The sequence below is a fragment of the Aspergillus fijiensis genome, assembly GCF_003184825.1.
Source record: "Aspergillus fijiensis CBS 313.89 unplaced genomic scaffold BO72scaffold_14, whole genome shotgun sequence".
Lineage (NCBI taxonomy): Eukaryota > Fungi > Ascomycota > Eurotiomycetes > Eurotiales > Aspergillaceae > Aspergillus > Aspergillus fijiensis.
This window is the reverse complement of record NW_024468990.1, coordinates 343,452-370,344: the sequence shown is the minus strand read 5'-3', so window position 1 is coordinate 370,344 and position 26,893 is coordinate 343,452. Positions and strand designations below refer to the sequence as shown.

The following is a 26,893-nucleotide window of genomic DNA, read 5'->3' as shown; positions in this document are numbered from 1 at the left end:
TTTTTGATTCAGGCTTGTTCACGATAAGCTAGCGAGGCGCCCTGGACTCATTCTTAGTTGGTGCGCACCAATCCGGAGTAGGCCGGTCAAGCCACCCATCTTAGACTCCCTTCAGCTTGGCTAATTATTGGCTTTCGCTCCCAGAAGTCTTAATGCAGCCAGTTGGCCTAGGCAGGGATTGTTCCATCCTTTCAGGTCGGTCTTCCGTGCAGAGTTCCGATGTTCGGGACAACCTCCACACGCCACTGACACCACCACACTTCTCGATGAGGATGGAGCAGCAAGCTCGGGAATTTCGATTGAGAGGCCTGAGAGCTTTAGAGAGATGTCTATCGAATCCCACACTGGGTCTCTGGCGAGAAGACTTCAGGCAGTGGTCGAAAGAGGTCTCACCTCACAAGCCAGCGATAAGAACTGTGAAGGCGGTCAGCTCCGGGAAAGATTGTTGTAAGATTGATTTAGCCGGTTCCGGAAGGTATTGGAAGGTATTGGGTAATATTTATGACGGGCGATATGCGACGCGTGATACGTTTGATAAGTTAGGTTGACTTAACCTGTCGGAGCACCGGAGCAATTCCTCACTTCCTCCGTAGATACTCCGTACCTACATCTTTCCCCCCCCACCCCCCTCCGCCCCAGGCGCCGCTGCATTTGATCTTGGCCCATCCCTGCTGGTTCCTGTCAGTAAGGGATGGATACAGTCATAAACACTGAATTAGCTGAGGGTGACCTAATCGGACACTGACCTCACGCAATGCTGCCGTATGGTCATGGACACACTCAGGCACTTTGGTCTTGTATGTTATTTGTCGGACTCTGACTTAGAGCTTCGGATGTCGGAGAATATTAGTCTTAGTTGAGACGTAAGCGTGGAAAAGTGCGGACGGCTTCCCAGGCATAGAGGATTTCGCCCCCTTGGCCTAGCCGGTTATGCTGTGGCTACTTCGTATCTCATGCATCATGTCTCACACACCATCCTGCCTTCCTACTTCCCATTCCGGGCATCTCCGTTGCCTCCTGGGCACGGACACCGCTTCTTCGGTGCATATTCGCCAAGTGTTTCTGCCCCCCTTGGACTAGCCCGGCTTGTACTTGTGATTAGAAGGTCGATGTCCGATGCTTCGATTTCTGGCTCAAGTCGCGGGGAACGCAGTCTGTTACGGGTGGGCAGGGGTGCCATTCGGTAATCGTCGCCTACGCACGGAGGATGATAACGACAACCTGAACCTGGGCCAATTGGCTGGGCTCGCGATAACGACGTCAGGCTCATCTACACGTGGGTGACCACTTCGGCCATAATGAAGGTGCATGGTGCTCGATACTAGCGTGCTGGGGTCGGAAGCAATGAGCTGCTGATCTGGTCGGCAAAATAATGTCCCTATGCTGTGGTATCGGTGGCGCAAGCTCGCTTGCAGGACGTTCATCTCTCCCGTCTTCGATCCCGCCCGCTTGGCATCTGTGGCGGCCTGCCTCTGAGACGGCATACACACGTGTGTATGGTAACGATGCTAGGTGCTCTGAGCGATCGGGTCTAGGCTATCGTCCCTGCGGCAGGCCAGGCTGACCCATATGGCTCGGTCGGTTGCAGGAGGCCGTCGTTGCTTAGTGCCCATTCAAAGTCTGCAAGGAACTGTTCGTCGAACAACACGGGATCATGTCGGTCCACAAGACCGCAGGGAGCATTGGACGGTCCGCTTATCTGGGTACTAGTAGAGTCGGCTGTTATCTCCGAGTCAGTGGGCAGGTTGCCAATAGAATCGCGGGGGAAGCGACACACCTCCTTCAGCCACAGTTGCTTGGGCTGCACTAGAAGGATAGAACTGTGGCTCAAATTCATCGCGCCACCACCAGATCGTATCGATAACAGGGCTGAGGACGAGGCGGCTGCGGATGCGGAGTGCGATGAATCCAGTCCCATCGGCTTTTCGGAAAACCTTGGAGCTGTTCCAGAGCTGGTTCATGACTATGGCGATTTTCGACGCAGTATCATGAACATCCACTGACATGTGTCTAGCCATGTTTATCGCACTGAAGAGGGCCTTCTTTCCTCTTGCAATGTCTAGATCAGTATCGTTGGAGCATTTGAGGATTCGCAGGAGCGCCGATGCCGGAAGAAGAAGCCCATAGGTCATCTGCATTGGAGCACTAGCAAGGTTGGCCATGTTTTGCCCAAGTTCCTGGATACAGTCGATAGTCCTACATGCCGTGGTCGCAAGTCGTGTGAGACAGCCAGATGTATATATGGTCTGATTCTTAAAAAGATGGAACATCTGGACGCACAAGCGACACATGGTCGTGTGAAATCGATCGTTCGCTGCCTAGCATCAGTCTTGAGCCAGCATGTTAAGGTTTGAACATGTTACCTGAGTTTGCAAGGGCCTCGAGCTCGGTTGCCTGGCGCTCGAACGTGCGCAAGAGAATATCAAACGACTTTTCCTGCTCAGGTAACATGGTTCGAACCCCAAACTCCAATACGGCTGCGCTGCATCGGGCGATCAGCTCTAGGCATCTGAGTTCCAGTGCCAGAGATGGGGCAATTTTCTGAGATAAAACTTGTTGCTGACCCAGGTCTTGCTGCAAGTCTACCATTGACCGAGGGCATTGCCCTTTTGTTACGCACGCACTACCAATGATCAGAATTCCGTCTGGAGATTCGCGGAGTAGCTTACCGCTGATATACGATGACACAGCGTGCCCACAGCTCGGCCCGTCTGGCCATGTCTGCTTCCGATGGGGCAGGTATCTTTCTCTTGGCAAATTCATGACTCGACAAAGGGATGTGCAATCCGTTCTGCATTGCAATGTGCAGGAGCATGCCGCTGAGGGGAAACATCACATCTGTTTTATTGGTTTCCTTCGGAAAGGGCCAAGTCAGGACCAGCAACAGCCCTTGAATGGTGTGCCAAGCGGGAGCGGTCGACGTGACTGAGAGCAAGGCCATCTCGGTGATGCTTGGTGAGACGGCCATGAGCAGCGTGGGGTTCTCGGTGTATGATCTCGACGCAACACCGATTATGGCCCAGAAAAGGAAATTCGACTGGGCGTGGTAGGCATTCGGGGTGGTTTGAGGGTCTAAGATAGGCAAAAAGCTCGCGTAGTCTCGGAAGAACCTATTTTCAATCAGATTCGAGCATTACTATGCTATCGTGATTGGGCCACGTACAGCCGGAAAAGTTCGTCGATTTCAGACCCTGTTAGTTTGACAGTCTTCAAGGTGCGCGGCTCTGTAGGGTCGGACACTTCGACTGGCACCACCTGCATTTGGGGATAGGACAAAGCCGGACTCATTTGAGGTGTGAGCTGGGAGTGATAAGGGTTTGAGGTGATGTGTGGTTGAGGAGGAAGATTCAGGTGCCCTGCGGCCGGTGTGGAATGTACTCCCATCTCCGCCGCTGCTGTCAACATGGCGATGGGAGACTGCTGCAGCGATTCAGAACGGTCGCATCTCAACTTCCGGCGCAATTCGTCGGTTTCCTGTTCAAGCTCGGAGAGGCGTCTATACGAGCGGTAAGAGCTTGGTCGTTCTGTTTCAGCAACGAGCAACGTACTGGCGCTTGTGTTCTCTGCGAAATGGATCCGAGATGACGCAACGGGTTTTCATCCTGATGCAGCGGGAGCATGGAAGATCGGGGTTCATGTAAGCGTCACATTTTGCCTGTTGCAGAAGTATGAGCAGATCGCGTGGGAACGATGGAGCGACCATACCTTCTGTTGGCGACACTCGGTGCAAGCTTTTTTGGCCCGTCTGAGTGCGGGCCTGGGATTGCTGTTAGTGGAGCCAAAAGACTAGCTCAGACGTACTCACGAGCTTGATGGTGTTTCCATGACTGAAAAGACGGTTTGCTTCAGGCTGCGGAAGTTTCGCCGCGAGGTGGGATGATTGTGCTGTTGTGAACGTCGAGGATGTCGGCGGGCGAGGTTAGCCGGCGGAGCGTCCGGAGATAATGCCATGTCTAATCTCCGGGTCGTTGCAGCCCCTGAGGTATCAACCTGACGATATAACAATGAGTAGGTATTATGGGTACTGCTGGCCGCTCGATCAAGTGTCGCATACGTCTAATACAAATAGGAAGGTAAGGCCGCGTGCTCTTTCTATTACCTCATATACTTGGATCGGCCCCTCCAGTCCGATCGCGAATCTAGACCATACCAGAATCAGAACCATGATCTCTAGTCACGGGTAAACTTACTGTAGCATCTATGAGGACATGCATAGTGTATGACATGGTCAATATTATATTATTCATGGATCGCGCAAGAGTAAGCAAATCATCGAGCATGGCAGCCAGATGCTATCCGGAACCGGAGATGTGAGGACTGAGGACCGGGACAGAAACTGTTTTGATTGGTTGAATGAGCCCGGTACCGGCTGTGACTGGTGCCTCAGGCCAGAGTCTGAATACTCATCCTATTAGTACGGGCCATCTATCAATCTTGCGACAGCATGTAATAGAGGATACTCGAAGTATCAGGTATGTAAGCATGCTGAGATAGGACTCATACTATTGACTACATGAAGGCTGAGTCCACAGTCACTGCTCATATAACAATGGGTCACTATATCCTATGTCCTCTGCATTATCGCAGTGCCTTCCATAGATGAGGGAGGTTTTCGAGAGCCCGTACTCGTTGGCGCTACTCAGTATATGACACCACCAGTCATATTGGTTGACAAAGACAGTAGACCACCCATGATGTGTTCTGGCTAGATCCTAGATGGCAGTGATAATCTCACTCAGAGGTACCGACTCGACGACTATCAATTCCTCGAGCGTTGGCCTCATAGAGCAACTAACCCACAGAATACTCGGGCCTGTCGTCTTCCAAATCTTCAATCCAAGTCCTCCCTATAATTGAAGATCCAGGACGCTTAAGGTATCCTGCTCCTTCCTGAACAGCACCTTCGATTCCTACTGTATCATTGACCCGCTGTCAAATGCGATATTCATCTTGTTGCAAGCAACTTCGCTTCTTACTAGAAAAACCACAGCTACAATCAGTGCACGGAGTTTATTAGCTGAAGATTCCCAGGTCTCGAGTGACCATGCAGAAAGATAACCGAAAAAACCGAGTCTCTCCATATAAAAGCCCCCTTCATGCTATGTAACAACTTCACCAAATCATTCATCCCATCTCCCCAACCGGAACCCTCGAGCAAACATCTTCATCCCCAGCAAGGCCCCTCAAAGCCCTCAACCTGACGACATGAAGATAAGTATGGCCCCTACCTTTTCATCTCAGAAGCCATCGCCTCAGAACAGACCGTACAACTACCACTTCTTTGAATCCTCCAATCCAAACCACAACTAACCACCCACTTTTTCTATGTTTATTTCTACGACCTTCCTCAACCTTCCTCATAGCCATCTTCATAGATATCATCCTAACCATCTCATCCTCCACCGACCATCCTCGATCCCAACTACCAAAAACTCAACAACCAAAACCACAAGACCATGAACCTCCCCACGTACCTCACGACATACCTCCCCATCTTGGCAACCATCCCTGCCTCCCTGTACCAAGCAGACCGCCTCATCAACCGCCGCTACCCCTCCTGGTTCCGCCGCCACGTCCACCTGCACCTGCACCGCTCTCTCGTCCTCCTAATCTAAGGAGGTCTCCTCCTGTACTACCATATCCACCTGAGTCCGTAGTTCGTAGTTCGTAGTTCGTAGGTTTCCAAGCAGCAGACAAGCATCTGCATAACATAAACCCTACACTTGATATGGCCCTATCAGATGAGCCTGGCTAGCGAGTCCCCTCCACATGACTCGGGAGTCAGGACCCTCTAGCCTAGGGCTGAAAGTGACGGCGGCTCAGTGACAGCAGCACCAGGGGTAGGGTATGGGGCGGGCTGGACCCATCTTGTTCAAGCACAGCGCTGCATCAGCGTTTTTTTCCCCGAAATCGAGCCAAATGCTCGGTCCAGTCTCATAGCAAACGCAACATCTCGGCCTGTTGCTAACAGCCGAGTACTCTGCGGACATAATCCAGCTTCCAAATGCGCCGTGCAGCATTAAAGAAGGAAGGAGCCAATCAGCGACTGCAGCCACCTGCAGAGATCAATTTTCCTGTGCATCGGCCCTTGGCACCCCAGTATGCATTGCATAGCAGTACAGTACACTGCACTGCACTGCATGGTCCCCAAAGTGGTACAGCCTGAGCGACCGCATTGTCGCACGTTATCAAACTCGGCAACTGGTCAACCGCTCTAGACCCGGTTTATGCAGCTTGCAGCTTGCAGCTCAACAAAGAGGCTGATATCCATGCCATGGACCCGCTGTAGATCCTTCCACCTCAGAATCCAATCATCGACGATCGGAGACCTGCCGAAACACGACAGAAAATAATCCAAATTCCAAATACTTGGGCGCGGAGAATGACAGCGGAGGATGAGGGGAGAGGGGGGATGGTTAGCGTGAAACCTTGACTCTTATCGCGGGGGCCACAACAGCTGCCAACCTGCGACCCATTGGCTGAGAGAGAGAGCTTTTCCTAACTAGCTATGGAGCGTGACAAATCAGTGCATCAGTGCATCCGTGCAAGTGAGGCAGTGAGACCCAATTCGTATCATTCGTATCATTCGTATTTGGAATATTGATTTCTCCATACTGAGTAAGGTAAGAGTGGTCAATCAGGTTGAGGGAAAGTTGCCAAGTGACGCAAGTGAACCCCCCCCCCCAACTAAAGTTATCGCAACCCCGCCATGTCGTCAATGAGTTGATCTGCCGAGAACAACAAAACACGAAGAGCTGCGAACTGCGAGCTGCCTACCTTATAAATACTCCACGACCTCGCAGACCCCAAAGGTCCTCATTGAGAACCTTGCTCGCCAACTCTTGTCTTTGTTGCAATCTGATCTAATCACCAATCACCAATCACAGCCTTCAAAATGCCTTTGACCGGTCACTGTCTGTGCAAAGCCGTCACCTACACCATCGAGGTGGAGGAGCCCGCCCTGGTCGGGTACGACCACTGCGACGATTGCCAGCGTCAGAGCGGTTCCACCTACTGTACGTCGTTTTTTTTTTTTTTTTTTTTTTTTTTTTTTTTTTTTTTTTTTTTTTTTTGGCGGGAATTCAACCGAGTGCATATTAATGCTAATTTCGATAGCGCTGGTCGCGGTGGTTCCTAAGGACAAGCTCACGATCAACGGGCCGACCAAGAGCTGGGCGGGGTTGGGGTCGTCGGGTAAGGCGGTGCACCGCATCTTCTGCTCCGAGTGCGGCTCGCCCATCGCCCATGACCCGGACGCCGCCCCGGAGATCATCGCCATCAAGGCGGGCACGCTGGACACGGAGATCAAGAAGACGCTGAAGCCGGTATGTTCATGGCACCTATCATTGTGGGTTGGGTGGGTGGTGGTCTGACGTAAGCAGGACACGGAGATCTGGACGGTCAGCAAGCTGCCCTTCTGCCAGGAGCACCTGGCCAAGCCGTTCAAGCACATGCCGGAGTAATGGATCGGTGCATGATACCTGACGATGATGAGAAAAGTGAATAGCCTTGTTTACTTAATTTGACGAATGGATATGTCACCAGAATGGCCGGTGGTCTCGTTGTATTGTAGCTATGCCCGTCACAGCCAATGGTAGTTGTAGTAAGGAACAGGCACATCCTCCACAGCTCAGGCATGCTGACATTTCGAACGATAGTCATTATGCAACTGGCACAATTTTCCGCTGAAATTAGGCAGGCTGACATCCCACCGCGAGATTTACCCCAAACGCTCTAGATCAAGATCACTCAGAACAACAGGTATCTCATCCATCCCGCACGACCACCAAGCTCATGCGGTAGCTCTATAACCTTACTGAATCAGCCTGCAACATCTCTACCTGCAACATGCCAAATTCACTCACCAATTAAGACCCCAATCTTCCACAACTTCCTAGATTTTGTCTTCAGTCTGTCTCACCATCATGCGACCGCAAGCCACACCGCGTCAGCACGGATGACCAATCCGTCTGATTTATCAGCCATCCGCCAAATTCAATCTAATCTAATCAGCTATATATATAACCCTAACCAGCATCATCAACAACTGCCAGTAATTGAATAACCCCCCATCCTCACCTCCTAATCATCACCCCCAGAAAGAATGGTCCAATACCTCCTCACCGGCGTAACCGGCGGCCTGGGCGCGCACGTGCTCGAGTACTTCCTCGCGCACGTCGAGCCCTCGACCTACGCGGTCGCCTCCTCCAACCCCGCCAAAGCGGACGAATTCACGCGCCAGGGCCTCGCCTTCCGGGTCGTCAACTACGACGACCCGAGCACGCTGGACGCCGCGTTCCAGGAGGTGGAGAACCTATTCTTCGTCAGCTCCAACACCTTCGACAACGAGCGGCGCCGGAGACAGCATCAGGATGTGGTGGACGCCGCGAAGCGGGCGGGGGTGAAGCATGTAGGGTACCCTTCCTCTCCACTTGGCCTTCTCTTAGGGAGATACAACTCCATTCCCCCCTCCCCCACCGCAATCCCCAACCCACACGAGGCACTAACACCAGGAAAATAGATATGGTACACCTCCCTCGCCTTCGGCGGCCACACCTCGACCTCGCAGGTCGCCGTCCAGCAAGCGCATTACATGACCGAGGAGATGCTGCGCGTGTATGCTCCCTGTCCCTTGCTCATTGCTCATTGCCCATTGCCCATTGCCCCCTTGCCCCTTGTTATCTACCTAGCCCTATCCCAAACTCAGTCCACCACCCAGTCTAATACAATCCAGCTCCGGAGTCCCCTACACCTCCATCCGCGAAGGCCTATACACCGAGGCCTTCCCCCTCTACTTCAACTGGTACCCCAGCACGCAAACCATCATCCTCCCCCAGCCCCCAACATTTACCACACAATCCGACCCGAATCCAGCAGAACTAGCCCACACCCAACGAATCACCTTCACCTCGCGCGAGGAACTCGGCCACGCCACCGCGCGCCTCCTCCTGCGGAGCGGGGCCGCCTACCGCGACCAGATCGTCGTGCTCAGCGCCAGGGAGACGCTGTCGTTCCAGCAGATTGTGGACCTGATCAATGCCCACCACTGCCAGGACGGTAAGGAAGTCGGGGTGGAGTTTGTTCCGGCCGCCGAGTACGTGGCCCGGAATGCGGCGGATGATGAGGGCGGCAAGGCGGCGGGATTCTTTGAGGCGATGGTCTCGTGGCATGAGGGGATCGCGAAGGGGGAGGCGGTGGTGGATTCGGATGGGTTGATGGCCGAGGTGCTGGGGAGGGAGCCGACGCGGGCGTCGGTGAGGATTGAGGAGTTGTTGAGGGGTGCCAGGGGGGAGGGGGGGCAGGGGGGGTATGTTTGGCATCAGAATTATGCGTAGGCTTTCTACTCTGTTCCGGTCATAGGGTTGGATAGGGGAGGCGGATGTATTCAGGTGGTGAGGCTGTGATTAGGCAATATGTCTATTGCGCAGGGGTCTAGTCTGTCCACGTAATATACTGTACATGCAGATTAAATACCACCGACCGACCTCGAAGAAACTATACAACTGAACCCAGACTTTTGCCCAACCCAATCCAACCCAGAGATCCGATCCAAACCCATGCCAATCCATGATATCCCATATAGTTACAAACACACAAGCAAAAATCAAGCCCTCGACCCCTCCCCAAGAACCTCCTCCTCCCCCCACTGCCCACTCTCCGTCCTCCCCCTCCGCATCCTCTCCCTCCTGACATCATGCTGCGGAAACCCCGTATGCCGCGTCTCATTCATCGTGACCACCCTCTCTCTGCCCCCTTCCCCCTCAACATCTTGCTCTTCCTTCTCAAACTCCACCTCCTCGTCGGCCCCGAACGTCGACTCGCGCATGAACGGACTCCGTCTCCGGATCTCCGGCCCCTTGAGGATCAGCACCACCGGCACAACCGACAACGCCAGCCCAATGAACCCCAACAACGACCCGGCCCACCCGAACCCCAAGGTATCGAACAACTCATAGCTCGCCAGCGGCAAGAACGCGCCGAAGGTATTCCGCCCCAGACTGGCGGCACTCAGCGCCGAGGCCGCGTACTTCTCATACGCATCCGTCAGGTAATTCACCACGGCCATGTAGATCGAATAGATCCCCAGTCCCGCCGCCGCGATGCCGCACGTGGGCACGATCCAATGCACGAAGGGGAAGCTCGCCCACCCGTACCAGAACAGCCCGCCCGCGAACAGCAGGCTGCCGATCACGGAGGTATACAGCCGGGCTTCCGGGATGGGGCGGCCGGGGATCTCTTTGTTGCGCTTCGCCGACCTGAGGTACAACATGTCCTGGAGCGGGTTGATGGCGGTGCCGATCACGGCGCCCACCGAGATGGCCAGCTGGATGAGGCCCGTGGCCAGCGTGCCCCACCCGTAATTGGTGGAGTAGGTCTGCACCACCGAGCTGAAGAACAGGTACAGAATGCCCCAGGCGAAGCTGATCCACAACGTAAAAAAAATGACGACGGGCTCGGTGAGCAGCATGCGCGTCGGCCGCTCGAAGGAGATCTGCAGCAGCCGCCACACGCTCGTGTTGTCCAGCTCCGCCTCCGCGTAGATCGGGCGCCCCGTCTCCTTGCGGAGCTTCTTGGCCCGCCGTTTGAGGATCACGTCCGCGCGGGTCTCGTGGAGGATGAACCAGAAGATCGGGAGGAGGCCGGTGAGGTAGATGATTTGGATGTAGAAGATCCATCGCCAAGGATCATCCTTGTGGATCTGCACGATCGCCGACCCGATGAACGGCCCCAGCGCAATGCCGATGACACTGGTCAGCCCGAACAGCGACATGGGCAGGCTGCGCGCCCGGTCCCCGTACCAGACGTCGCTGATACTACCGCCCACGATGTTGATCGAGACCGAGGAGGCCCCGCCGCCGAAGAACCGCGTCACCACCAGCGTCGCGAAGTTCTGCGCGAACGCCGACGGGAACAGCGAGATGATCAGGATGATGTACGCCACGAAGTAGCCGGGCATCCGGCCGGAGGACTCGGTCAGCGGCACGAAGATCAGCGGCCAGAACGCGGCCCCCATGTTCCACGAGCACGTCGCCCAATACAGGTTGGGGAACGGGGTGTTCTGCACGTGGAAGCGCGACTCCATGTAGTCGTTGCCGGAGCCGTAGGAGCCGGCGGGGATACCGGTGAGGATGGAGCTGCGCAGAAGATTGTGTTAGGGTTGGTCTGAGTGGGAGGAAGGGCTATAAGGGGGGGGGGGGGGGGGGGGGGCTTACATGAAGCACACCGTGACTGTCAAAACCCATTTATACGCTGGACTCCAATTGAACCTATCCGCACCTGTCAGTCCGTCGCTTGTCCTTCGCCTATCCTGCACTCCCCCGATTGAACGTACGGATTGTCCGGATCATCCTTGCCATTCCAGGTGTGAATCTCCAGATCCTCCTTGTCGCGCAACTCATTGCGACTGACCACCCCGACATGGCGATCGCGATGGAAGAACGATCGCACACTGTGACCTTCGATCAGTCCCCAATGCCCGGAAAATCCCACAAACTGACAGACTTACCGCCCGAAAAACGAGTCATCGAAATCATTGGTATGCGCCGTACTGGCCCGCCGCATGGACGGGCGTCTATCCTCAGGAACAGCACTAGCAGCACTCATGGTGAGGCAGCAACAGCAGCAACAGCAAAGGCTAAATTCTGCACGCAGCAGCAAAAATTTTTTCCTTTGTCCCTCCCCATTTTGTTATATACTTCCCACCCTTTCCCACAAATCGGACCCTGGTTCGGCAGCCCGGTGAAGGTCGGATGTCAAGGGATCGTTGTCGTCATGAACCTGCATCCGGGCCGAGTGGAGAATGCCGACCAATGCCGATAGAGCGGGCTTGTGTGCATTGATTATGAAATCCAGCACATGAGCACATGACAGAACAAAGGCCAGTGACAAAATTTCATCCAAAAGAAAAGAAGTGAAAAAATGGGTGGACTGGGTCTGGTGGAAGTGGAAGTGGAGTTGGAACCAGACGTGCAATTCAGCCGGTTTGAGGGTTTGAGGGTTTTCAGGGTTAGTTGGGCGATGACATCATGGGAGGGGAAAAAGGCAGGAATCGATGACTTCATCCCCCGCTTTTCCCGCCAAGTTTGACCCTAAGCTGTTGCTTCCCCCTCTCTTTCTGTTTCGCTCTCTCGCTCTAGAACAGACAGTAGGCCCTAGTGGACTCTGTGACATCGTATATGCAACATGCAGGTAAGCAGGTAAAGAAAAAAAAAGTACCACGTACCACACGAGGGAGGGAGAAAGCTACGTACACGTACGTACCTCTGCAGGGATCCATGCCCCTCCACTGCCCCTCCAACCCCTCACCCCTTCTCTCGTATTTATATCCCCTCCTTTTCCCCTGTTGCTCTTTTCCCAGAATCATTCAATCCAACTCTTCCAAACTCAATTCCATCCATCCATCCATCCAAACTCTCTCTCTCTCTTTCTTACCTACATCAACCAACCAACCAATACCACCAAAATGCCCATCCCCGTCCCCAGCGCCAACAGCCTCCAGGACCTCTTCAGCCTCAAGGGCAAGGTCGTGATCATCACGGGCGCCTCCGGCCCGCGCGGCATGGGCATTGAGGCCGCGCGCGGCTGCGCCGAGATGGGCGCCGACGTCGCCATCACCTACGCCTCGCGGCCGGAGGGCGGCGAGAAGAACGCGGCCGAGCTCTCCAAGACCTACGGCGTCAAGGCCAAGGCCTACAAGTGCGACGTCGGCAACTACGACAGCGTGCAGAAGCTCGTGGACGACGTGATCAAGGACTTCGGCAAGGTCGACGCCTTCATCGCCAACGCCGGCCGCACCGCCAACAGCGGCATCCTCGACGGCTCCGTCCAGGACTGGGAGGAGGTCATCCAGACCGACCTCAACGGCACCTTCCACTGCGCCAAGGCGATCGGCCCCCACTTCAAGAAGCAGGGCAAGGGCAGCTTCGTGATCACCTCCAGCATGTCCGGCCACATCGCCAACTTCCCCCAGGAGCAGACCTCCTACAACGTCGCCAAGGCCGGCTGCATCCACATGGCCAAGTCGCTGGCCAACGAGTGGCGCGACTTCGCCCGCGTCAACAGCATCTCCCCCGGCTACATCGACACCGGTCTCTCCGACTTCGTCGACAAGAAGGTCCAGGATCTGTGGATGTCCATGATCCCCATGGGCCGCAACGGTGATGCCAAGGAGCTGAAGGGTGCCTATGTCTACCTCGTCAGCGATGCGAGCTCGTACACGACTGGTGCTGATTTGTTGATCGACGGTGGTTACTGCGTGCGGTAAATGTATCCCTGGAGGATATAATAGAGATACCTACCTAGCTTTTTTGATGAGGTTATAATGATAATGTCAGGAACGTTTCATGATACTTTTGTTCTTGTTTTTGTTTTTATTTTTGTTTTTGTTCTTGCAAGTAGAGATCGAACTTGGGGTGAATGGACGTACTCCTGTACTCCTCAGACCACGGCTCATCACTGGGGGCCAATGCTCACAGGGACGAGATAGATTGTAGACATCTCATTGGCGACTTCGGCTTCAGGGTGTTGTTGCGGGTCTGTTCCGCCCGTGCTCCACTTTCTCTTTGGTGCGACAATTCTCGTTAAAGTTATCGTTCATCCTTCGAGTTCGTATCGAAGAACGCCTCTTTTCGGGTCGTTCGGTATATTGAACCAATTATGCATGGCCAAGTCACTGTCCTCGGGCTATAGGTAGATACATCACGAACATCTCGCGTAGACAGGTACGACAAGGTCCTCCAGTTGAAACGCCTCGTCACATCTTTCCTTTACCATTACCATTCTCCCCCCCGGATTCCGTCTCGGTCTCATCGACCACATCCGCCACGTGCAGCATGCGCGGCAAAGTGCGCGCCAGGCGCGGTGGGTCCAGCACACTCTTCGACTGCATGAAGATCTCGTCTATCTCTTCCAGCGACCGCCCGTTGGTCTCCGGGAAGAAGAAATACACCGTCGGCACGATCGCCGCATTCAGCACGGCGAAGATGATGTAGTACCGCCACGAGATGGTGTCGAAGCCCACTGGTGTCACCTCGGCTAATAAGAAATTGAAGGTCCACACCGCCGCCGTCGACACCGCGCTGATAGCGGCCCGCAGCTGCAGCGGCGCCACCTCCGTCGCGTACAAGAACGTGAGGCCGGAGTAGCCCACGGTAAAGATGAACTCGAAAACAAAAAGGAAGATCACGGCTACAACCAGCGCCGCCGTGTTGTCCGGCAGCGATGTCGTGCCCGCCAGGATCGCCATTGATACCGACATCCCCGCTGCGCTCCATAGCATCAGCACCCGACGGCCCAGCCGGTCGATTGTGAAGAAGGCCAGGAAACCCCCTAGCGGCTGCGTCAGGCACATGGCGGCGGCTAGAACACGTGACTGTAGCGCGTCTAGCCCTAGATATTGCTCGAAGATGGTTGTAGCGTAAAAAGTAATCAAGTTGATGCCACACATTTGCTGGAAAATCTGGCCTGTAGCCGCCAGAGCCGCGCGATGGAACAGGCGCTGTTCCCCCATGCTTAGGAGATCCTTCCAAGAGCCGGAACCCGTTAGCGCCAGCGACCGTTCGATATCGCGCACGGCCAGCGTGATCGCGGCATTCTCGGGGTCGGCGTCTGCTAGCGCGGCCAGGATCTCGCTGGCTTCCTTGGGACGGCCGCGCTTGAGCAGCCACCGGGGTGACTCGGGCATCACCATCACAAACGCCATGACCATCAACGACAACACCACCTGGAGAGCCAGCGGGAACCGCCAGGACACCGAGCTCCCCGTCACGAAGTAGAAGCCGAAGTCGATCCACAGCGAGATGGTGATCCCCGCGCCGATGAAGATACCATCCGTTACCACGTGGGCGCCTCGTTTGCTGGGTCGGGAGATTTCAGCCTGCCACACCGGGACCGTGGCAACATAGCCGCCAGTGCCCAGTCCCAACACCAGTCGAGCGACGATGAACTGGGCCAAGCCAAAAGAAGTCGCCATGAGAATAGCCCCGATCATGGACACGGCGGATGCGAGGAAGATGACCCACCGGCGACCCAGGAGGTCGCCCAGGTAGATGCATGACAGTGAGCCGAAAATACCACCGACGGTATAGAGGGCGACGACCGTGCCTGTGAACGGTCAGATTCCATTTCGAATACTGTGGGGAATTGGACGAGGGAAAATACCCTGGATAGTTGAATTATAGTTCTGCTGCGCGCCCGTCGTGGTGAGCGTGTTCATCTGCGGAAAGGTTTTGACGAACGACTCGAGGGTGAGCAAGCCGCCGGTGACGGCCTGGTTATAGCCATAGCACACGAATGCCGGACAGACAACGAGCCACATGACGGCACGTTCCAATTGCGAGCCTCGCAGGCCAAAGTAGGGCGACATGCTGGCACGTTGTATAGATGGGACCCGAAACAGCGAGGGAGCATCTGAAGAAGAATTACGTGTGACAATCACAACAATCGGCCAGGATCCTGTCCGGCACGTCACAATGACTGTCAAATCGACTTAAACTAAGCCATTGGAAGCCCTTTTTTGTATAGATCCAGCTTGATCACTTTATAGAAAACCCTCCGATGTTCGCTGGTGGAGGGCCGGTCATCGCCGGTGGCCGTGGCAAGGCCCGCCGCATTGACCAGGTTTCCCCGGATTTCAGTTTCTTGGAAAAGGCACGGCGTGAGTCGCCAGGACGGAAGAGGGAAGGACGCGAAAGAATGTAAGCGAGGCCCCGGGGCGACGCCTCCCTCTCTTCCCCACTGGATACTACAGGCGATCGTCGATGGCAGTCCCCACTAGCCGGGATGGCTTCCATCGGACCCGGCCGATGGGGGGCAATGGACCTCGGGCCAGGGCCAACCCAGCCAGCAACGAGGAGGTGTGTGCAACTGCGATGCTACCTCACTCTCTCATTTGACCTTTCAGGACGTTATGAGAGGGGGTTGAGGGGTTTCTTCAACGTTTGTTTGGGTGGGATGTATTTCCATCCCTGGCCAGGGTAAAGTCACATGTGGCAGCAGATCAGCCATCATGAAAAGTAAACACGAGAGCTCCCCTCGTGGCGGCAGCGCGTTGGCTCCGCTATGAGGCCGTTTTCGAAAGGATGTTCTTGTCATGTCATCGCGGTCAAGGGGAAATAAGACTTCCTGTGTGGCCGAAATGGCGGGCAGGCAGTTTCCTTGAAACTATCGGCCTTGGTCAGCGATTCTTGTAACCGGGACATTAATGGGCAAGATAGATAAGATATAAGATAATGGGAGAAGCATTGACAGAAGGGATATCACCTCTTCACTGGGGGGTCGGCAATTATCTATCAGGTTAACTGCGTGGTGGGACCCCGTTTGTCGTGAGTATGACACATCGTGGTGACTGTAGCGATCCAGCCTGGGCCGGAAGTCCCGGACTTTCGCAGTGCAGATCGGCTGGAGCGCTGTGGACTTGGGCTTTTCTCCGTGATTAGCAGACGCAGTATAGCCTGCGCATCAGATGTAGTGTAAGTTGGACTGTTTATAGCTGCTGCTCGTGGCTCTGAGTGTGGACATAGTCTGTCAGATGAGATGGGGATGGAAGGGTGTCGGGGAAGCGGGGAGAAGCCGGGGAGAAGGGCCCCGGGAAGGGGATTGCAACCACATTATGATCATGTGACTGCGCAAGTAGCACCAGTAGTGGTGATTCCAATTACTCCCAGTGAAGACTTTTTGTACTCTGTACTGGGGATTTCTATGCTCGGGCTTGGCCAGTTCAATCTTACATGGTGCGAATTGAGACGATCCGCCAGTATATATTTGCTCACCCACATCCGCCACAGTGCATGATATCAGATATTGATGATAGAGCACACCATGGATGTAAATCTCACTGTTGGAAGCTCATTTGCCTGCAGCATAGAGTCTCGATAAACTGACTACTCTCTAACCAACGCCTCTCGATTCTAGGTACGCAAATACTGGCGTGTTGCGCACAACCTACCATGAACCATTGGCTGCAAGGGTTTAACAACAGGATATACTAGCAAGAGAAAAAACTCAATACATCAATCGGGTCCCATAGCTCAGTTGGTTAGAGCGTAACGCTAATAACGTTAAAGTCGAGGGTTCGAGCCCCTCTGGGACCATCTCTTTTTGCTCTTTCATGTTCTCGCTCTTTTTGTTGGTGGTGGACAGGAATATCTGAAAATCCGAGTATCTTATCATCACCGATATCACCGGCGGCGCACATTTGGTCGCAGAGCTAGGGTATGGAATGGGAGACGGACTCAATGAAGGCTTCCAGTGGGTCTTGAAGCGGGGTTGCCTTTCGTCTATCCTCAATGCCACGGCGGACATCCTAAGACCCTTCCAGGAAACTGGACAGGGCCAGTCTAGAAATTGCATCGAAGTCAATTCTCAACAACCTAAATCCAACAACAGATTTGCACATACATCTAGCACATCACTTAATCTTTGTCTTGCTAACCACCCTCCCATCCGCAACCCCAACAGTCACCTCCACCTTGCCCTTGAGCGGATCGACTGCCTCTAACCGCACCACCGAGCCCTCATCATCCCCACCGCCATCCACCACTCCAATCTTAGCCACCACCGCGCCAACAAATTGCCGGTCCTCCTCTTCCTCCAGAAAGCGGGTATCCGGCCTCCAGATTTCGGCAGCATACCGCTCCGCCAACTCCTCGATCTGTTCCTCCTTCCAACCGACCGGATATCTTGCCAGCTCGTAAAGGAGTTCCCACCGCTCCCGATGTGGCTGCGTGACCGGGGTAAACTTATATGTATAGATGGAGGTCCAATCCCACCATTGTTGCTGTTGAATATACGTGCCATCAATTACAGCACCAGCACCATCAGCATGGCTATCCGACATCTCTAACTCACAAGCCCGCTTTGCACCTTCCTCGCACAGGCAGCGCAGCACCACCGGAAAAGCATGGTATGCTTCTGCAGCTCGAGCAGGCGGACCCTGCCCATCGTCATAGACGACCTGGTCGTCTACAGCGGCCCGCTGTGCTGGACCCGGTTTGTACATGGCCAGTTTCTCCATATGGGCCCGGCGGCTGAGCTCGGCGGAGTGCAGGGCATGATCGAGGACAGTAAAGCCACGAGGCTTGCTTGGATCAAGGTCATTCAGGCGCGACCGCAAGCCCAAAGAAAGAAGCAGCGTGGTAGTCCGGACCTTGCCGCGGACCACGGCGGCTATGAGACTGTGTATTGCCCCCTGATTGGGGAGGAAGAGTTTCTGGTAAGTCTCATGAATGTCCCCGGTGCCTTTCGCCTTACTCTCTGTGGCGGATCTGCCAGAACAGATATATTGCAGGACAGCGGTGATCAGGTCGTAAGTGTCTTTATCGTGAAGAATGGCATTGTTGGCGATGGCGAAAAAGATATCTTTACCTTGATCCGTAAAAAGCGTTGGTGAGGCACCTTTGTGTAACAGGAAGAGACCACGCCTAGCTGGGTCGTCTTTGGTCTCGAATGCGATCGACAAAGGAGTGGCATCCCGGCGGGTCTGCGCGTTGAGGTCTGCTGGAGGGTCGTGCTCAAGCAGGATCTCGCACGCCTGTTCAAATTCGTCCTCGGGGTGATATGTTGTTGATAGGGAATGCAGGGACGTGTCGTTTTCAAATTTGTTCGGGATGTCTATATCGGGCATGGCAGTGACAATCCGTCGGAGGGTAGGAGTGTATGAGCGTGGATAGTCTAGTCGGGGACCCACGATCGACGCCCACGAGTGAAGTACTACGCTTCCTGTCAGTTCATGCGACAAGCGACAAAGGAGCTGCCCCGGGACATACCAGTGTCTCCAGCCGACAAGATTGATTGCTGAAGGTCTGCACCCGCTTCAAGCAGGGCACTGACTACGCCACCATTCCAGACACCCAGATCGACAGCAGCAGCAATGGGGGTGAGCGGTGGATATCCCGTGTCCTTAGCATTTACATCTGCCCCAGCATCTAACAGCAGACGAATTAGCTTGCTCGTATGATCGAGATATGTCTCCCAGTTCCCGTGCCGGATCCATGCGTGCCAGTGGTGGGGGAGATATCCATGTCGCTCAGGGAAGTATTTGGTCATGCTGTGAAGCGTGTTTCTCCCCATCGAGTCGATGAGCTTTCCATCAGCTCCACGGGTCACGAGAGTCTGAGCCACTTCGACATCACCAAACCACGCAGCAAGTGCAAGAGGCGTGGTTGCGCTATCACAGCCATGATATTTGGCATTTACATTAGCACCTAGGTCGATGAGAGCACTCATCGCTGTTAGGTTGCGAAAAGTCGCAGCCCAATGCAGGGGCGTTCCATGAGGCAGTTCAAATGGGCTTCGTAGCGTTAGCAATGGCTAGAATAGTACAAGGCGTATGGAAACCCACTAATGCACGATCTGGATTCGTTCTGGAAATCCTCCACTGTTCTCGCCCACAACGGGTCGGATGACAGCGTTGACATCAGCACCTGCTGCAACTAGCTGCTCAGCAATCAAGTGGATGGCTTCATCCGGCAACATGAAGAGCCAATGCAACGGAGATAATCTAGCCGGCTGTGTTGTACGGGACGCATCTGCCTTTCTTTGGAGCAGGTACTGGATCACGCTTGCATGACCAGCCTGACATGCTTTGTAAAGTGGTGTCTCCCCACTGTCGTTCGACACATTGACAGCTATGTTCGCTTCGTCAAGGAGTGCTTGAACTGTATCAAGCTCTCCCAACACGGCAGCGACATGGAGGATGGTATTCCCCTTCTGATCAACTATCAACCCATGTTCCACCTTCCATTTGACAGCCTTCTGGGGACTCCGTGCGGCATCTACCACAGTCTGTTTCCCGAGGAAGGGATCCGCACATAATCCGCCATTGCGACGAAACGTGCTCTTTGCCTGTTCCCTCTTCTCATTTGTAAGAGCGCATGGAGGACCGAAGAGATAACCTTCCGCAACGGCCTGGAAAGTCCATTCTTCCAGCACCTTCGCGTCGAACTCGGGCGAGAGGTCATGAGCAGCCATGATTTGAGCATAGACGGCTCTTGCTGGGGAGTAGCCACCCTTTGCGGCGTCAGTCACGTACAATAGAAGACGGTCAAGATATGACGGCTTGGCCCCTGTCACGGTCTGCGCCATTCCTAGTAAAACATCGCCCGGGATTTCTGCCGACGCACCCTGCTTCGCCGCCATGTATTGTGCTTCCAGCTCAGACAGAACGGACGAATCGAGTCGGTACCAAAACAATGGTCCTTTGTTGTACATTGGGTCCAGTGTGCCAACATATGGAGCAGATTCACTGCCGATTTTGGCAATAGATAACCTACGGACTTAGAATCTTTCATAAGGAGATATCAGTGATACACATACCAAGAAGCATACGCAGGGGTATCCGCCTTCAGTAGCTGAGAAGTTGGTAGCGGTCGGTTCCTGGGATCTTCCGCAAGAAGCTTGAGCAACGCCTTACGAAGCTCCATACGCAAAGCGGAAGGAATGTCCTCACGCTCATACAGCATGTCAGAGATCTCCTCGCTTGCATTTTCGAGGGTTTCGTCAAGATCTACCGGCTCTCCTCGATTGACAAACATGGATAGCACCGTCAGGCCGAAGCTGTATGCATCGAATCGAAACATCAGATCCGGCTTGAAAGGACAGAAGCGTGCTAAATCATCGTTGGCCACCTCGGGAGCCAGCCACGCGGGCGTTCCACGATAATCACTCATAGTAAGCCGAGAGTCAGAGGCCTCCAGATCAATGCAGACCCCAAAATCACTTAATTTAGCTCTGAATGGCACTTTCTCGCTCTCCATGCCAAACACAAGCACGTTTTCTGGCTTAAGATCTCCATGCACTATACGCAGATGATGCAATGCCTCTATTCCATTCGCGATATCCAAGCTTAGTTGATACTTGACTTCGGACGAGCAATCATTGCCAACTGCGAGGAAGTCCGTTAATGGCATCAAAGCGGCTTCCACGAAGAGGACCGGAACCGGCATATCAGCGAACGGATAGTCATAGCCCCACGCGATAAGCCGAACAATATTGGGGTGACGCCGCAGGGACGGATTGCAGAGAGCGAGTAGCTCTAGCCCCAGTGTGCGCAACTGAAGACGATAGTCTGGGGTGTCGGCGAATCGTTGAGCGGCTTTTCGTGAGAGAGGCACGTTCACCCGCTTAATCACCAAACCCTCATTTCCGGTATACCCTTCATGCGACTTTTCCTTGAAGACAGTAAATTGAGAGCCAGCGCCAATCTTCGTCGCTCGCGTCGCCAGGTTGAGGGCCTTCAGCAGTCGCGGTCCATGGATTCCAGTCTGAGACAATATGCCCGCAAATTGAGATACTGTACTTAGAATAGCCGACTCTCCATTCCGAGTTGCAGTAATTGCCGCTTCCAAAAGGTCGCTAGAATGGACCGACGACAGGCTCAGGCTATCTAGATCCAGGTCCAAATCCACCACATCATAGCTATCGGCAGTGCCGGAGGCCCAGTCTCTCAATGATGGGGAAAGGTCTCCATTATCCAGAGAGGAGAGAAGATCGAAAGATTCATCGTCCGACATGGCTGTGTATGCAAATGTCAGGGATGATGCTTTTTGACGCACAAAGCGGGGGAAGCAAGTGTTTGTTCTTCACTACCGGCCTGTAAACGAACCGGTGGCGGCGCTATGGATCTAGAGCCATTTTAGCCCCTCACTATGCTTATTAGCCGGCATGTTTTCAGCCGCGTCTGACATTTATGACATCTTGTCAGCCCCCAACCCCCTCCCCTCTGTGCTGTCTGTGCTCTTTTCATCTATCATTCGGTCTCAATCAATTGCAACGACCAAGCGATCGCACTCAAAATGGATGTTTATGGCACAGCGGTAACGGCCATCACGCAAGCCTACCAAGTAACCGTTTTTATCCAAGGCGTTATCTCCGACATCAAGTCCTTCGATGAGGACCGAGCACAAGTCCGCCTGAAGTTGAACGTGCAGCTCTCGACCCTGCTCTTTTTCCGTCGCATTTTTGTTCATCCAGATCATGGCCTACTCCTGCCGGGCAAACTCGACCCTTTCATTGCACAGACCATCGAGGGCCTGCTTGTTCAAATGCGCAAGACATTGACTGAGTATGAGCTTGTGGCTGTCAAGTATGGCCTTGTCATGGGCGATGATGAGGATGAAGGATTAGAAAAACCCGAGCAGGTCAAGGAATCACTCCTGCATCGCATCAAGATCAAAGCCATGTCCCTGAAGTTGAAGGGCTACGATTGGTCGTTGTTCGACAAGAAACGGCTGCACAAGATACTCGAAGCCTACACCGACTGGTCAGCCGACTTGCGCAATTTGATGCAGCATCTGTCCCAGGACACGCTGTCCAGGGTAGTGGATGAGAACGATCAGGGCCTGAAGGCGACCGGGCTGGAACCCGTGATCAAGCGGCGAAAATTGGTCGAAGCGCATGCCCCGGCCGACTTTCAAAGCTTGGAAGGCCAAGTCAGTGAGGAAGGTAATGTGTCGGGCGGCTATCAGCTGGGACGATGGACGCCATCCGGCTCAACATCCGGCACGACGGTGGTTATAGAATTTCATGAGTATGAAGGCATGTTAAAAGGTGGTGATCTGGAGCCCGATGAGATCGAAGAGTTGAAGGAGCCCATTCGCAATCTAGCTTGGCTTCTGAAAAACAGCACCTTCAATAGCCACAAGTCCTCCGAGGCTGAACCAGGGTTGGAGCCACCTCAGATTTATGCGATGGAGTGTCTAGGGTTCATCGACCAACCGGAAGAGGAGCGCAACGTCTTCCTCTATAAGCTTCCAACGTCCGACGAGGTGGATCAGTATCAAGACACAGCAGCGACATCGAAACTCACCACCCTCCATAGCTTTATCAACGCTGTAGATCGGGAGAACAAACGACCACTGAAACGGCCATCCTTGAATGATAGGTTCAGCATGGCGCATTGCCTCGCAGTGACCCTGCTGAATGTTCATGCCTCGAAGTGGGTTCACAAGAATGTCTGGAGCAAAGGAATCCTCTTGTTTTTGCAGACTCCAGCAGGCGTCCGCGCCTCGGGTCTTCAGGCGCACCGACTGTCAAACACCCCGAAGTCTCAAGAACGAATCCTCGCATACCTGGGTGACTGGGGCTACGCACGGTCCGAGCAACAGGGCACGGACATGCGTGGGGACTTCGAGCCCGAAGCGAACCTCTACCGTCATCCTGAACGGCAGGGAAAGCCCACCCGACAGTTTCAACGGCGCCATGACATTTACGCCTTGGGTGTAGTGCTGTTAGAGATCGGTCTTTGGGTGACATTGTCTCGATTGATGGAGCCCAAAATCCGCGACGCAGAAAAGACCGGACGACTACCAAAGCCTAAAAAGGTCGCCTCGGATTTGACTGCGCTAGCCCAGCAGAATCTGCCAAAGGAGATGGGCGACGGTTATGCCCAGGCCACGATAGATTGTCTGACAGGAAATTTCCGCGACGGAGATGCAGGGCTTGCCTTGGACTTTCAAGAGAAGGTGGTGAATGTGCTGGCTCAGGGAATAAATCTGTAAATCGTTCGTTGTGAAAAAATGCTGAGTTGATCTCGCTTGAAATGCTGCTCTGCTATCGATTTCTCTTTTCTAGTTTAGCCTTGACCTTCTGTTCGTAATGATCCTTCCATCGCGCGAGAACGGCTGCTCGCTGACCGTCCGAGGCCAACTGGAGTTCTGCGATGCCCTGGGCAATGCGTGATTTTACTACACAACATCGTCGATTCTTCCCATAGGAATTGGCAATGCTGCGGTGAACCCCATTGAGAGGGTATCCCAGCAAGCCCCATAGACCTGTACGTAACAGTCAGTCTGGCGCACGTCAGACCAGGGAAGCCATTTGAAGCCTACCTGCTTGAGGTTTGATCAACAATCCTCCAATTCCCTTGCCCACCCCGGATGCTAGACCGGAAGCGCCTTTGCTATCCCATCCTTGATGAGGTTGAGTCACGACACCAGTGATCCCATCGTACCAGCTGTACACGAACTCCTGTGACACGTTAGCCATTTGTGGCAACGCGATACGTCATACGCGAATCTGACCTGGCCAGCTGCGACAAATCCTGACTTGACTCCCGTGGCTATGGGCGCCTCTCTCACAGTTTGGTCGTGATAGAATCGAGGAGCATTGTGGAATGTATGGCACAATAAGAATGTAACGCTCATTGGGATCTCAATGATCCAGTCCAACAATTGACGCCCAGTGTAGCCAGAATTGATGAGTACGTTACTCACAGACGCCGTGCCACGGTTCATGGTCGGCATGTCCAGGGAGCTCTGGCTCGAGGATGATTTTAGCGAATTACTTGAAGGAGCGATGGAGATGCCCGAGTCTGATCGTTGACGAGTCTCAGACTTATCTGCCAGAGTTGTCGAGCGCGACGGGGAGACCGGCGCTTGCGTCGCGCAATAGCTCGAGAGACTATACCTCTCGGCGAATCTGATGGAACGCGACCGTGCAAAGTTTTGCACTAGTTGAACGGGCATCTCGACCAAGCCGGTGAAGAAGTTAGCGAGAGACCCAGCGAACATCTCAGCTCCGGGAAGGCCTGGAACGCCCGGATCAAGGTTCGTATCGTAGGATTTAATTCGAAGCCTGTCGAAGATGAGTCTACAGAAAAACCATGGAAGTGCAAGAGAGCGTACGTACAACTTGATGTTCTTTGGGTCTAGCTGCTTCGAGTGGACGAGGACTGCAGCAGCGAATGCACTGAGAAAAATGCTTGTGTGCTGGATTCGCCATACAGCCGGACGATCAGGGCACAAAGCGCATCTCAACCTATTCAGGCTCAAGTGCTTATGAAAGCTGTCCATTGCCGCTGCGGCACCTTGCTCGGCTTGAATCTTACAGCTCAAGACCTTGGCTTGTTCTTTGATCTCGGGTTCCATGCAGTGCCGAATTGCGCCCGCAAGCTTATCGGCTGTCAATAGTTTAAAGGGGATTGGTGCAGGCCCCGCACCATTGGAGGCAACAAGCATTCCCCAGAAAGGCTGATCACCGAAGAATGGAACGATGACAGTGGGCCGGCCCAGGGCTAACCCGGTTGCTGTCGTTCCTGCACCACCATGATGGACAACGCATGAGACTCGGGAGAACAGCCAGTCGTGCGGACAATTGCCTAGGAAGTACACATTCGGGTCATCAGCCTCATCAGCACCGATATTACCCCAACCTTTGGAGACTACTGCCCGCTGACCGGACATTCGAACGGCCTCGAGAATAGTCTGCGTGAGTGCTTCCGGGTCGTCGACGACAATTGATCCAAACCCGATGTAGATCGGTGGTGTTCCAGCTTCAAGAAATTCGACTAGATCTTGAGGCGGCTCATACTTGTCATCATGCGGCACAAAGGAGAACCCAACCACATCGATATGGTAGAGCCAATCGTCAGGCTTCGGCAAGAGGGAAGGAGACCTAAACACCCCGGTTAACTCGAGCTTCCAACGAATAGATATCCTCCAATTGTACGTACCAAAGATATGTGAAAGGTATTCTCAGCCGAGAAAGAAGGCTGGGCGCACGCATAGAATCCAGCCGCTCCAGTCCTAACTCATGCCGGCGGAATTCGTTGATCAAGTCACCCACGCCCTGCCATATCACCGTTTCCGCTATCATGTATGACATCAGCTTGCCTACTGACGATTTAGTATTTGTCGAGCGAACTTTCGCCAGTGGATGTGAAAAGGCCTGCGTGGGCGACCATGGCATCCTGTGCTCTATGTAAGCATTTATCGACAAAACAACCACCACCCTAGAACAACCCACGTAAACATCAAATGAAGAGGAATCCCCATCTTCTCCGCACAGTGAATGTGTGCGAAGCTCGGGGGGTTGGCGATGATAGCATCTGCGACGAATGGCGGCGCACCGGTACACTCAGCCGGATTGAAGGGGTGAATGCCTTCGCCGGGCTCAAAACACGACCGCCAGCAGCCACCAAGGATCTCTCGCACATCCTTCCGCCGTCGGCTAATATCCCCCTGCGTGATCGCTTCCACCTTGGGCACCAGGTTGGGGTTCTTGACCATGAACGACATAAGCTGCGCCGGGTCCCCGCCAATGTTGAAGAACTCCAAGTCATGAGCGCGCACAAAATCTCGGAATACTAGGTGCGTGGCTAATCGGACGCGATGACCGTGTCTCTGTAATTCCTGTCCAAGCGCAATGAAAGGTTGCACATCCCCGCGAGACCCCACGACGTGTATGACCACATTCAACCGGAGCGGAAACCGCATCATGCTGTCTTCCGGCATCCAGGGACGATGATGCTCAGCCTGGCGCCGGAGGACATCGAGGAAGCCCGCAAGCCGGGGACAATTCTCTTGTAGGTCGACGAGCAGGCGTCCATCATCTAAGAACCATTCATGAAATTAGCGACCGTACCCATGATTGATGTTCGAAATCGAGAGTGATACCTGTAACCGCACTCTCTGCTAGAAGGCCCGGAATGAGGGCCTTGAGCGCCTTCGCCTCGCATAATTGAGGATTGATCGTCTCCGTCATGACTGAAAGTTGCTGATCTGGGAGCCTGGGAGCCTGGGATGGGATGGGTTGAGATCTCATGTCCGGACAAACAAGGTCACCATGCTTGTCCAACAGTCCTTGCTTGACTTTATCCTAGCATTCTTCAGACAGCAGATGTGCATGACAAATTGCTTATCAGGATTCCTGGCTCCGTGGCGTTAGTCGTGTTCGATCTCGATCTGGGCCGATCTGGGAGTCTCGTGCAGTGGCCGAACCACGGTTCGTGCACTGTTTCCGACATGTTGATATATAATCATGTCCTAAGATCCTTGGTTGTCAACTTGTCAGCATGCGGCCCCCCTACACAACACCCACGCACGACGTCATTCATCTTCTGTTCAAGCTGATGGGTACTGGATGAGTAGAGATTCAGAAAGAGGCCTGGGTCAAGCTG

The 26,893-nt window shown here is 54.0% G+C and overlaps 10 protein-coding genes and 1 non-coding gene across 11 annotated transcripts; 5 read left to right on the top strand and 6 right to left on the bottom strand.

Annotated features, from left to right (window-relative positions):
* Positions 1 to 1,531: 1,531 nt before the first annotated feature.
* Positions 1,532 to 3,951, bottom strand: BO72DRAFT_467174 (Zn(II)2Cys6 transcription factor; the record flags this gene model as incomplete). Its single annotated transcript, XM_040946820.1, has 8 exons — positions 1,532 to 1,719; positions 1,778 to 2,314; positions 2,364 to 2,623; positions 2,670 to 3,110; positions 3,164 to 3,496; positions 3,549 to 3,655; positions 3,706 to 3,766; positions 3,806 to 3,951. The coding sequence occupies 8 exons, from the start codon at positions 3,949 to 3,951 to the stop codon at positions 1,532 to 1,534; spliced, it is 2,073 nt and encodes a 690-aa protein (XP_040803173.1).
* Positions 3,952 to 6,682: 2,731 nt separating this feature from the next.
* BO72DRAFT_425455 (GFA family protein) lies at positions 6,683 to 7,620 on the top strand. Its single transcript, XM_040942911.1, has 3 exons — positions 6,683 to 7,016; positions 7,117 to 7,325; positions 7,383 to 7,620. Exons 1-3 carry the CDS (start codon positions 6,896 to 6,898, stop codon positions 7,461 to 7,463), a joined length of 411 nt encoding a protein of 136 aa, XP_040803172.1. The 5' UTR covers positions 6,683 to 6,895; the 3' UTR covers positions 7,464 to 7,620.
* A 421-nt stretch (positions 7,621 to 8,041) lies between these two features.
* BO72DRAFT_425453 (putative NmrA-like family protein) lies at positions 8,042 to 9,335 on the top strand (the record flags this gene model as incomplete). The annotated part of the gene is made up of 3 exons (XM_040942910.1): positions 8,042 to 8,410; positions 8,522 to 8,616; positions 8,735 to 9,335. The coding sequence occupies exons 1-3, from the start codon at positions 8,105 to 8,107 to the stop codon at positions 9,333 to 9,335; spliced, it is 1,002 nt and encodes a 333-aa protein (XP_040803171.1). The 5' UTR covers positions 8,042 to 8,104.
* Positions 9,319 to 11,998, bottom strand: BO72DRAFT_53735 (putative MFS multidrug transporter). The gene is made up of 4 exons (XM_040950501.1): positions 11,507 to 11,998; positions 11,333 to 11,449; positions 11,214 to 11,267; positions 9,319 to 11,135 (listed from the first exon to the last, which is right to left on the bottom strand). The coding sequence occupies exons 1-4, from the start codon at positions 11,602 to 11,604 to the stop codon at positions 9,605 to 9,607; spliced, it is 1,800 nt and encodes a 599-aa protein (XP_040803170.1). The 5' UTR covers positions 11,605 to 11,998; the 3' UTR covers positions 9,319 to 9,604.
* Positions 11,999 to 12,132: 134 nt separating this feature from the next.
* On the top strand, positions 12,133 to 13,762 carry BO72DRAFT_446449 (SDR family oxidoreductase). Its single transcript, XM_040944301.1, has one exon. It carries the CDS (start codon positions 12,464 to 12,466, stop codon positions 13,262 to 13,264), a length of 801 nt encoding a protein of 266 aa, XP_040803169.1. The 5' UTR covers positions 12,133 to 12,463; the 3' UTR covers positions 13,265 to 13,762.
* BO72DRAFT_53718 (putative MFS sugar transporter) lies at positions 13,360 to 15,448 on the bottom strand. The gene is made up of 2 exons (XM_040950500.1): positions 15,160 to 15,448; positions 13,360 to 15,102 (listed from the first exon to the last, which is right to left on the bottom strand). The coding sequence occupies exons 1-2, from the start codon at positions 15,362 to 15,364 to the stop codon at positions 13,754 to 13,756; spliced, it is 1,554 nt and encodes a 517-aa protein (XP_040803168.1). The 5' UTR covers positions 15,365 to 15,448; the 3' UTR covers positions 13,360 to 13,753.
* Positions 15,449 to 17,016: 1,568 nt separating this feature from the next.
* On the top strand, positions 17,017 to 17,090 carry BO72DRAFT_t84. The gene has a single exon. It is a non-coding gene; the product is annotated as a tRNA-Ile (tRNA).
* Positions 17,091 to 17,169: 79 nt separating this feature from the next.
* Positions 17,170 to 18,712, bottom strand: BO72DRAFT_53706 (uncharacterized protein). The gene has a single exon (XM_040950499.1). The coding sequence runs from the start codon at positions 18,620 to 18,622 to the stop codon at positions 17,408 to 17,410; it is 1,215 nt and encodes a 404-aa protein (XP_040803167.1). The 5' UTR covers positions 18,623 to 18,712; the 3' UTR covers positions 17,170 to 17,407.
* Positions 18,713 to 19,272: 560 nt separating this feature from the next.
* BO72DRAFT_53704 (kinase-like protein) lies at positions 19,273 to 21,661 on the bottom strand. The gene is made up of 2 exons (XM_040950498.1): positions 20,314 to 21,661; positions 19,273 to 20,266 (listed from the first exon to the last, which is right to left on the bottom strand). The coding sequence occupies exons 1-2, from the start codon at positions 21,507 to 21,509 to the stop codon at positions 19,339 to 19,341; spliced, it is 2,124 nt and encodes a 707-aa protein (XP_040803166.1). The 5' UTR covers positions 21,510 to 21,661; the 3' UTR covers positions 19,273 to 19,338.
* Positions 21,662 to 21,697: 36 nt separating this feature from the next.
* On the top strand, positions 21,698 to 23,587 carry BO72DRAFT_446448 (uncharacterized protein). Its single transcript, XM_040944300.1, has one exon. The coding sequence runs from the start codon at positions 21,792 to 21,794 to the stop codon at positions 23,493 to 23,495; it is 1,704 nt and encodes a 567-aa protein (XP_040803165.1). The 5' UTR covers positions 21,698 to 21,791; the 3' UTR covers positions 23,496 to 23,587.
* On the bottom strand, positions 23,522 to 26,697 carry BO72DRAFT_53646 (glycosyltransferase). The gene is made up of 7 exons (XM_040950497.1): positions 26,391 to 26,697; positions 25,741 to 26,326; positions 25,448 to 25,684; positions 24,625 to 25,389; positions 24,018 to 24,570; positions 23,826 to 23,964; positions 23,522 to 23,768 (listed from the first exon to the last, which is right to left on the bottom strand). The coding sequence occupies exons 1-7, from the start codon at positions 26,536 to 26,538 to the stop codon at positions 23,548 to 23,550; spliced, it is 2,649 nt and encodes an 882-aa protein (XP_040803164.1). The 5' UTR covers positions 26,539 to 26,697; the 3' UTR covers positions 23,522 to 23,547.
* Between the last annotated feature and the right edge of the window lie 196 nt (positions 26,698 to 26,893).

What these genes read in the sequence shown, in the direction of transcription:
- BO72DRAFT_425455 (XM_040942911.1), top strand. Translation starts at nt 6,896, where the DNA reads ATGCCTTTGACCGGTCACTGTCTGTGCAAAGCCGTCACCTACACCATC. An exon ending in TCAGAGCGGTTCCACCTACT is followed by an intron (nt 7,017 to 7,116) that starts GTACGTCGTTTT and finishes TAATTTCGATAG; the next exon opens with CGCTGGTCGCGGTGGTTCCT. An exon ending in TCAAGAAGACGCTGAAGCCG is followed by an intron (nt 7,326 to 7,382) that starts GTATGTTCATGG and finishes TGACGTAAGCAG; the next exon opens with GACACGGAGATCTGGACGGT.
- BO72DRAFT_53735 (XM_040950501.1), bottom strand. Translation starts at nt 11,604, where the DNA reads ATGAGTGCTGCTAGTGCTGTTCCTGAGGATAGACGCCCGTCCATGCGG. An exon ending in GATGACTCGTTTTTCGGGCG is followed by an intron (nt 11,450 to 11,506) that starts GTAAGTCTGTCA and finishes CGAAGGTCACAG; the next exon opens with TGTGCGATCGTTCTTCCATC. An exon ending in AAGGATGATCCGGACAATCC is followed by an intron (nt 11,268 to 11,332) that starts GTACGTTCAATC and finishes AGGTGCGGATAG; the next exon opens with GTTCAATTGGAGTCCAGCGT.
- BO72DRAFT_446449 (XM_040944301.1), top strand. Translation starts at nt 12,464, where the DNA reads ATGCCCATCCCCGTCCCCAGCGCCAACAGCCTCCAGGACCTCTTCAGC.
- BO72DRAFT_53718 (XM_040950500.1), bottom strand. Translation starts at nt 15,364, where the DNA reads ATGTCGCCCTACTTTGGCCTGCGAGGCTCGCAATTGGAACGTGCCGTC. An exon ending in CTATAATTCAACTATCCAGG is followed by an intron (nt 15,103 to 15,159) that starts GTATTTTCCCTC and finishes GACCGTTCACAG; the next exon opens with GCACGGTCGTCGCCCTCTAT.
- BO72DRAFT_53706 (XM_040950499.1), bottom strand. Translation starts at nt 18,622, where the DNA reads ATGCCCGATATAGACATCCCGAACAAATTTGAAAACGACACGTCCCTG.
- BO72DRAFT_53704 (XM_040950498.1), bottom strand. Translation starts at nt 21,509, where the DNA reads ATGTCGGACGATGAATCTTTCGATCTTCTCTCCTCTCTGGATAATGGA. An exon ending in ACCCCTGCGTATGCTTCTTG is followed by an intron (nt 20,267 to 20,313) that starts GTATGTGTATCA and finishes CTAAGTCCGTAG; the next exon opens with GTTATCTATTGCCAAAATCG.
- BO72DRAFT_446448 (XM_040944300.1), top strand. Translation starts at nt 21,792, where the DNA reads ATGGATGTTTATGGCACAGCGGTAACGGCCATCACGCAAGCCTACCAA.
- BO72DRAFT_53646 (XM_040950497.1), bottom strand. Translation starts at nt 26,538, where the DNA reads ATGAGATCTCAACCCATCCCATCCCAGGCTCCCAGGCTCCCAGATCAG. An exon ending in CCTCTTCATTTGATGTTTAC is followed by an intron (nt 25,685 to 25,740) that starts GTGGGTTGTTCT and finishes CATAGAGCACAG; the next exon opens with GATGCCATGGTCGCCCACGC. An exon ending in GATTTGTCGCAGCTGGCCAG is followed by an intron (nt 23,965 to 24,017) that starts GTCAGATTCGCG and finishes AACGTGTCACAG; the next exon opens with GAGTTCGTGTACAGCTGGTA.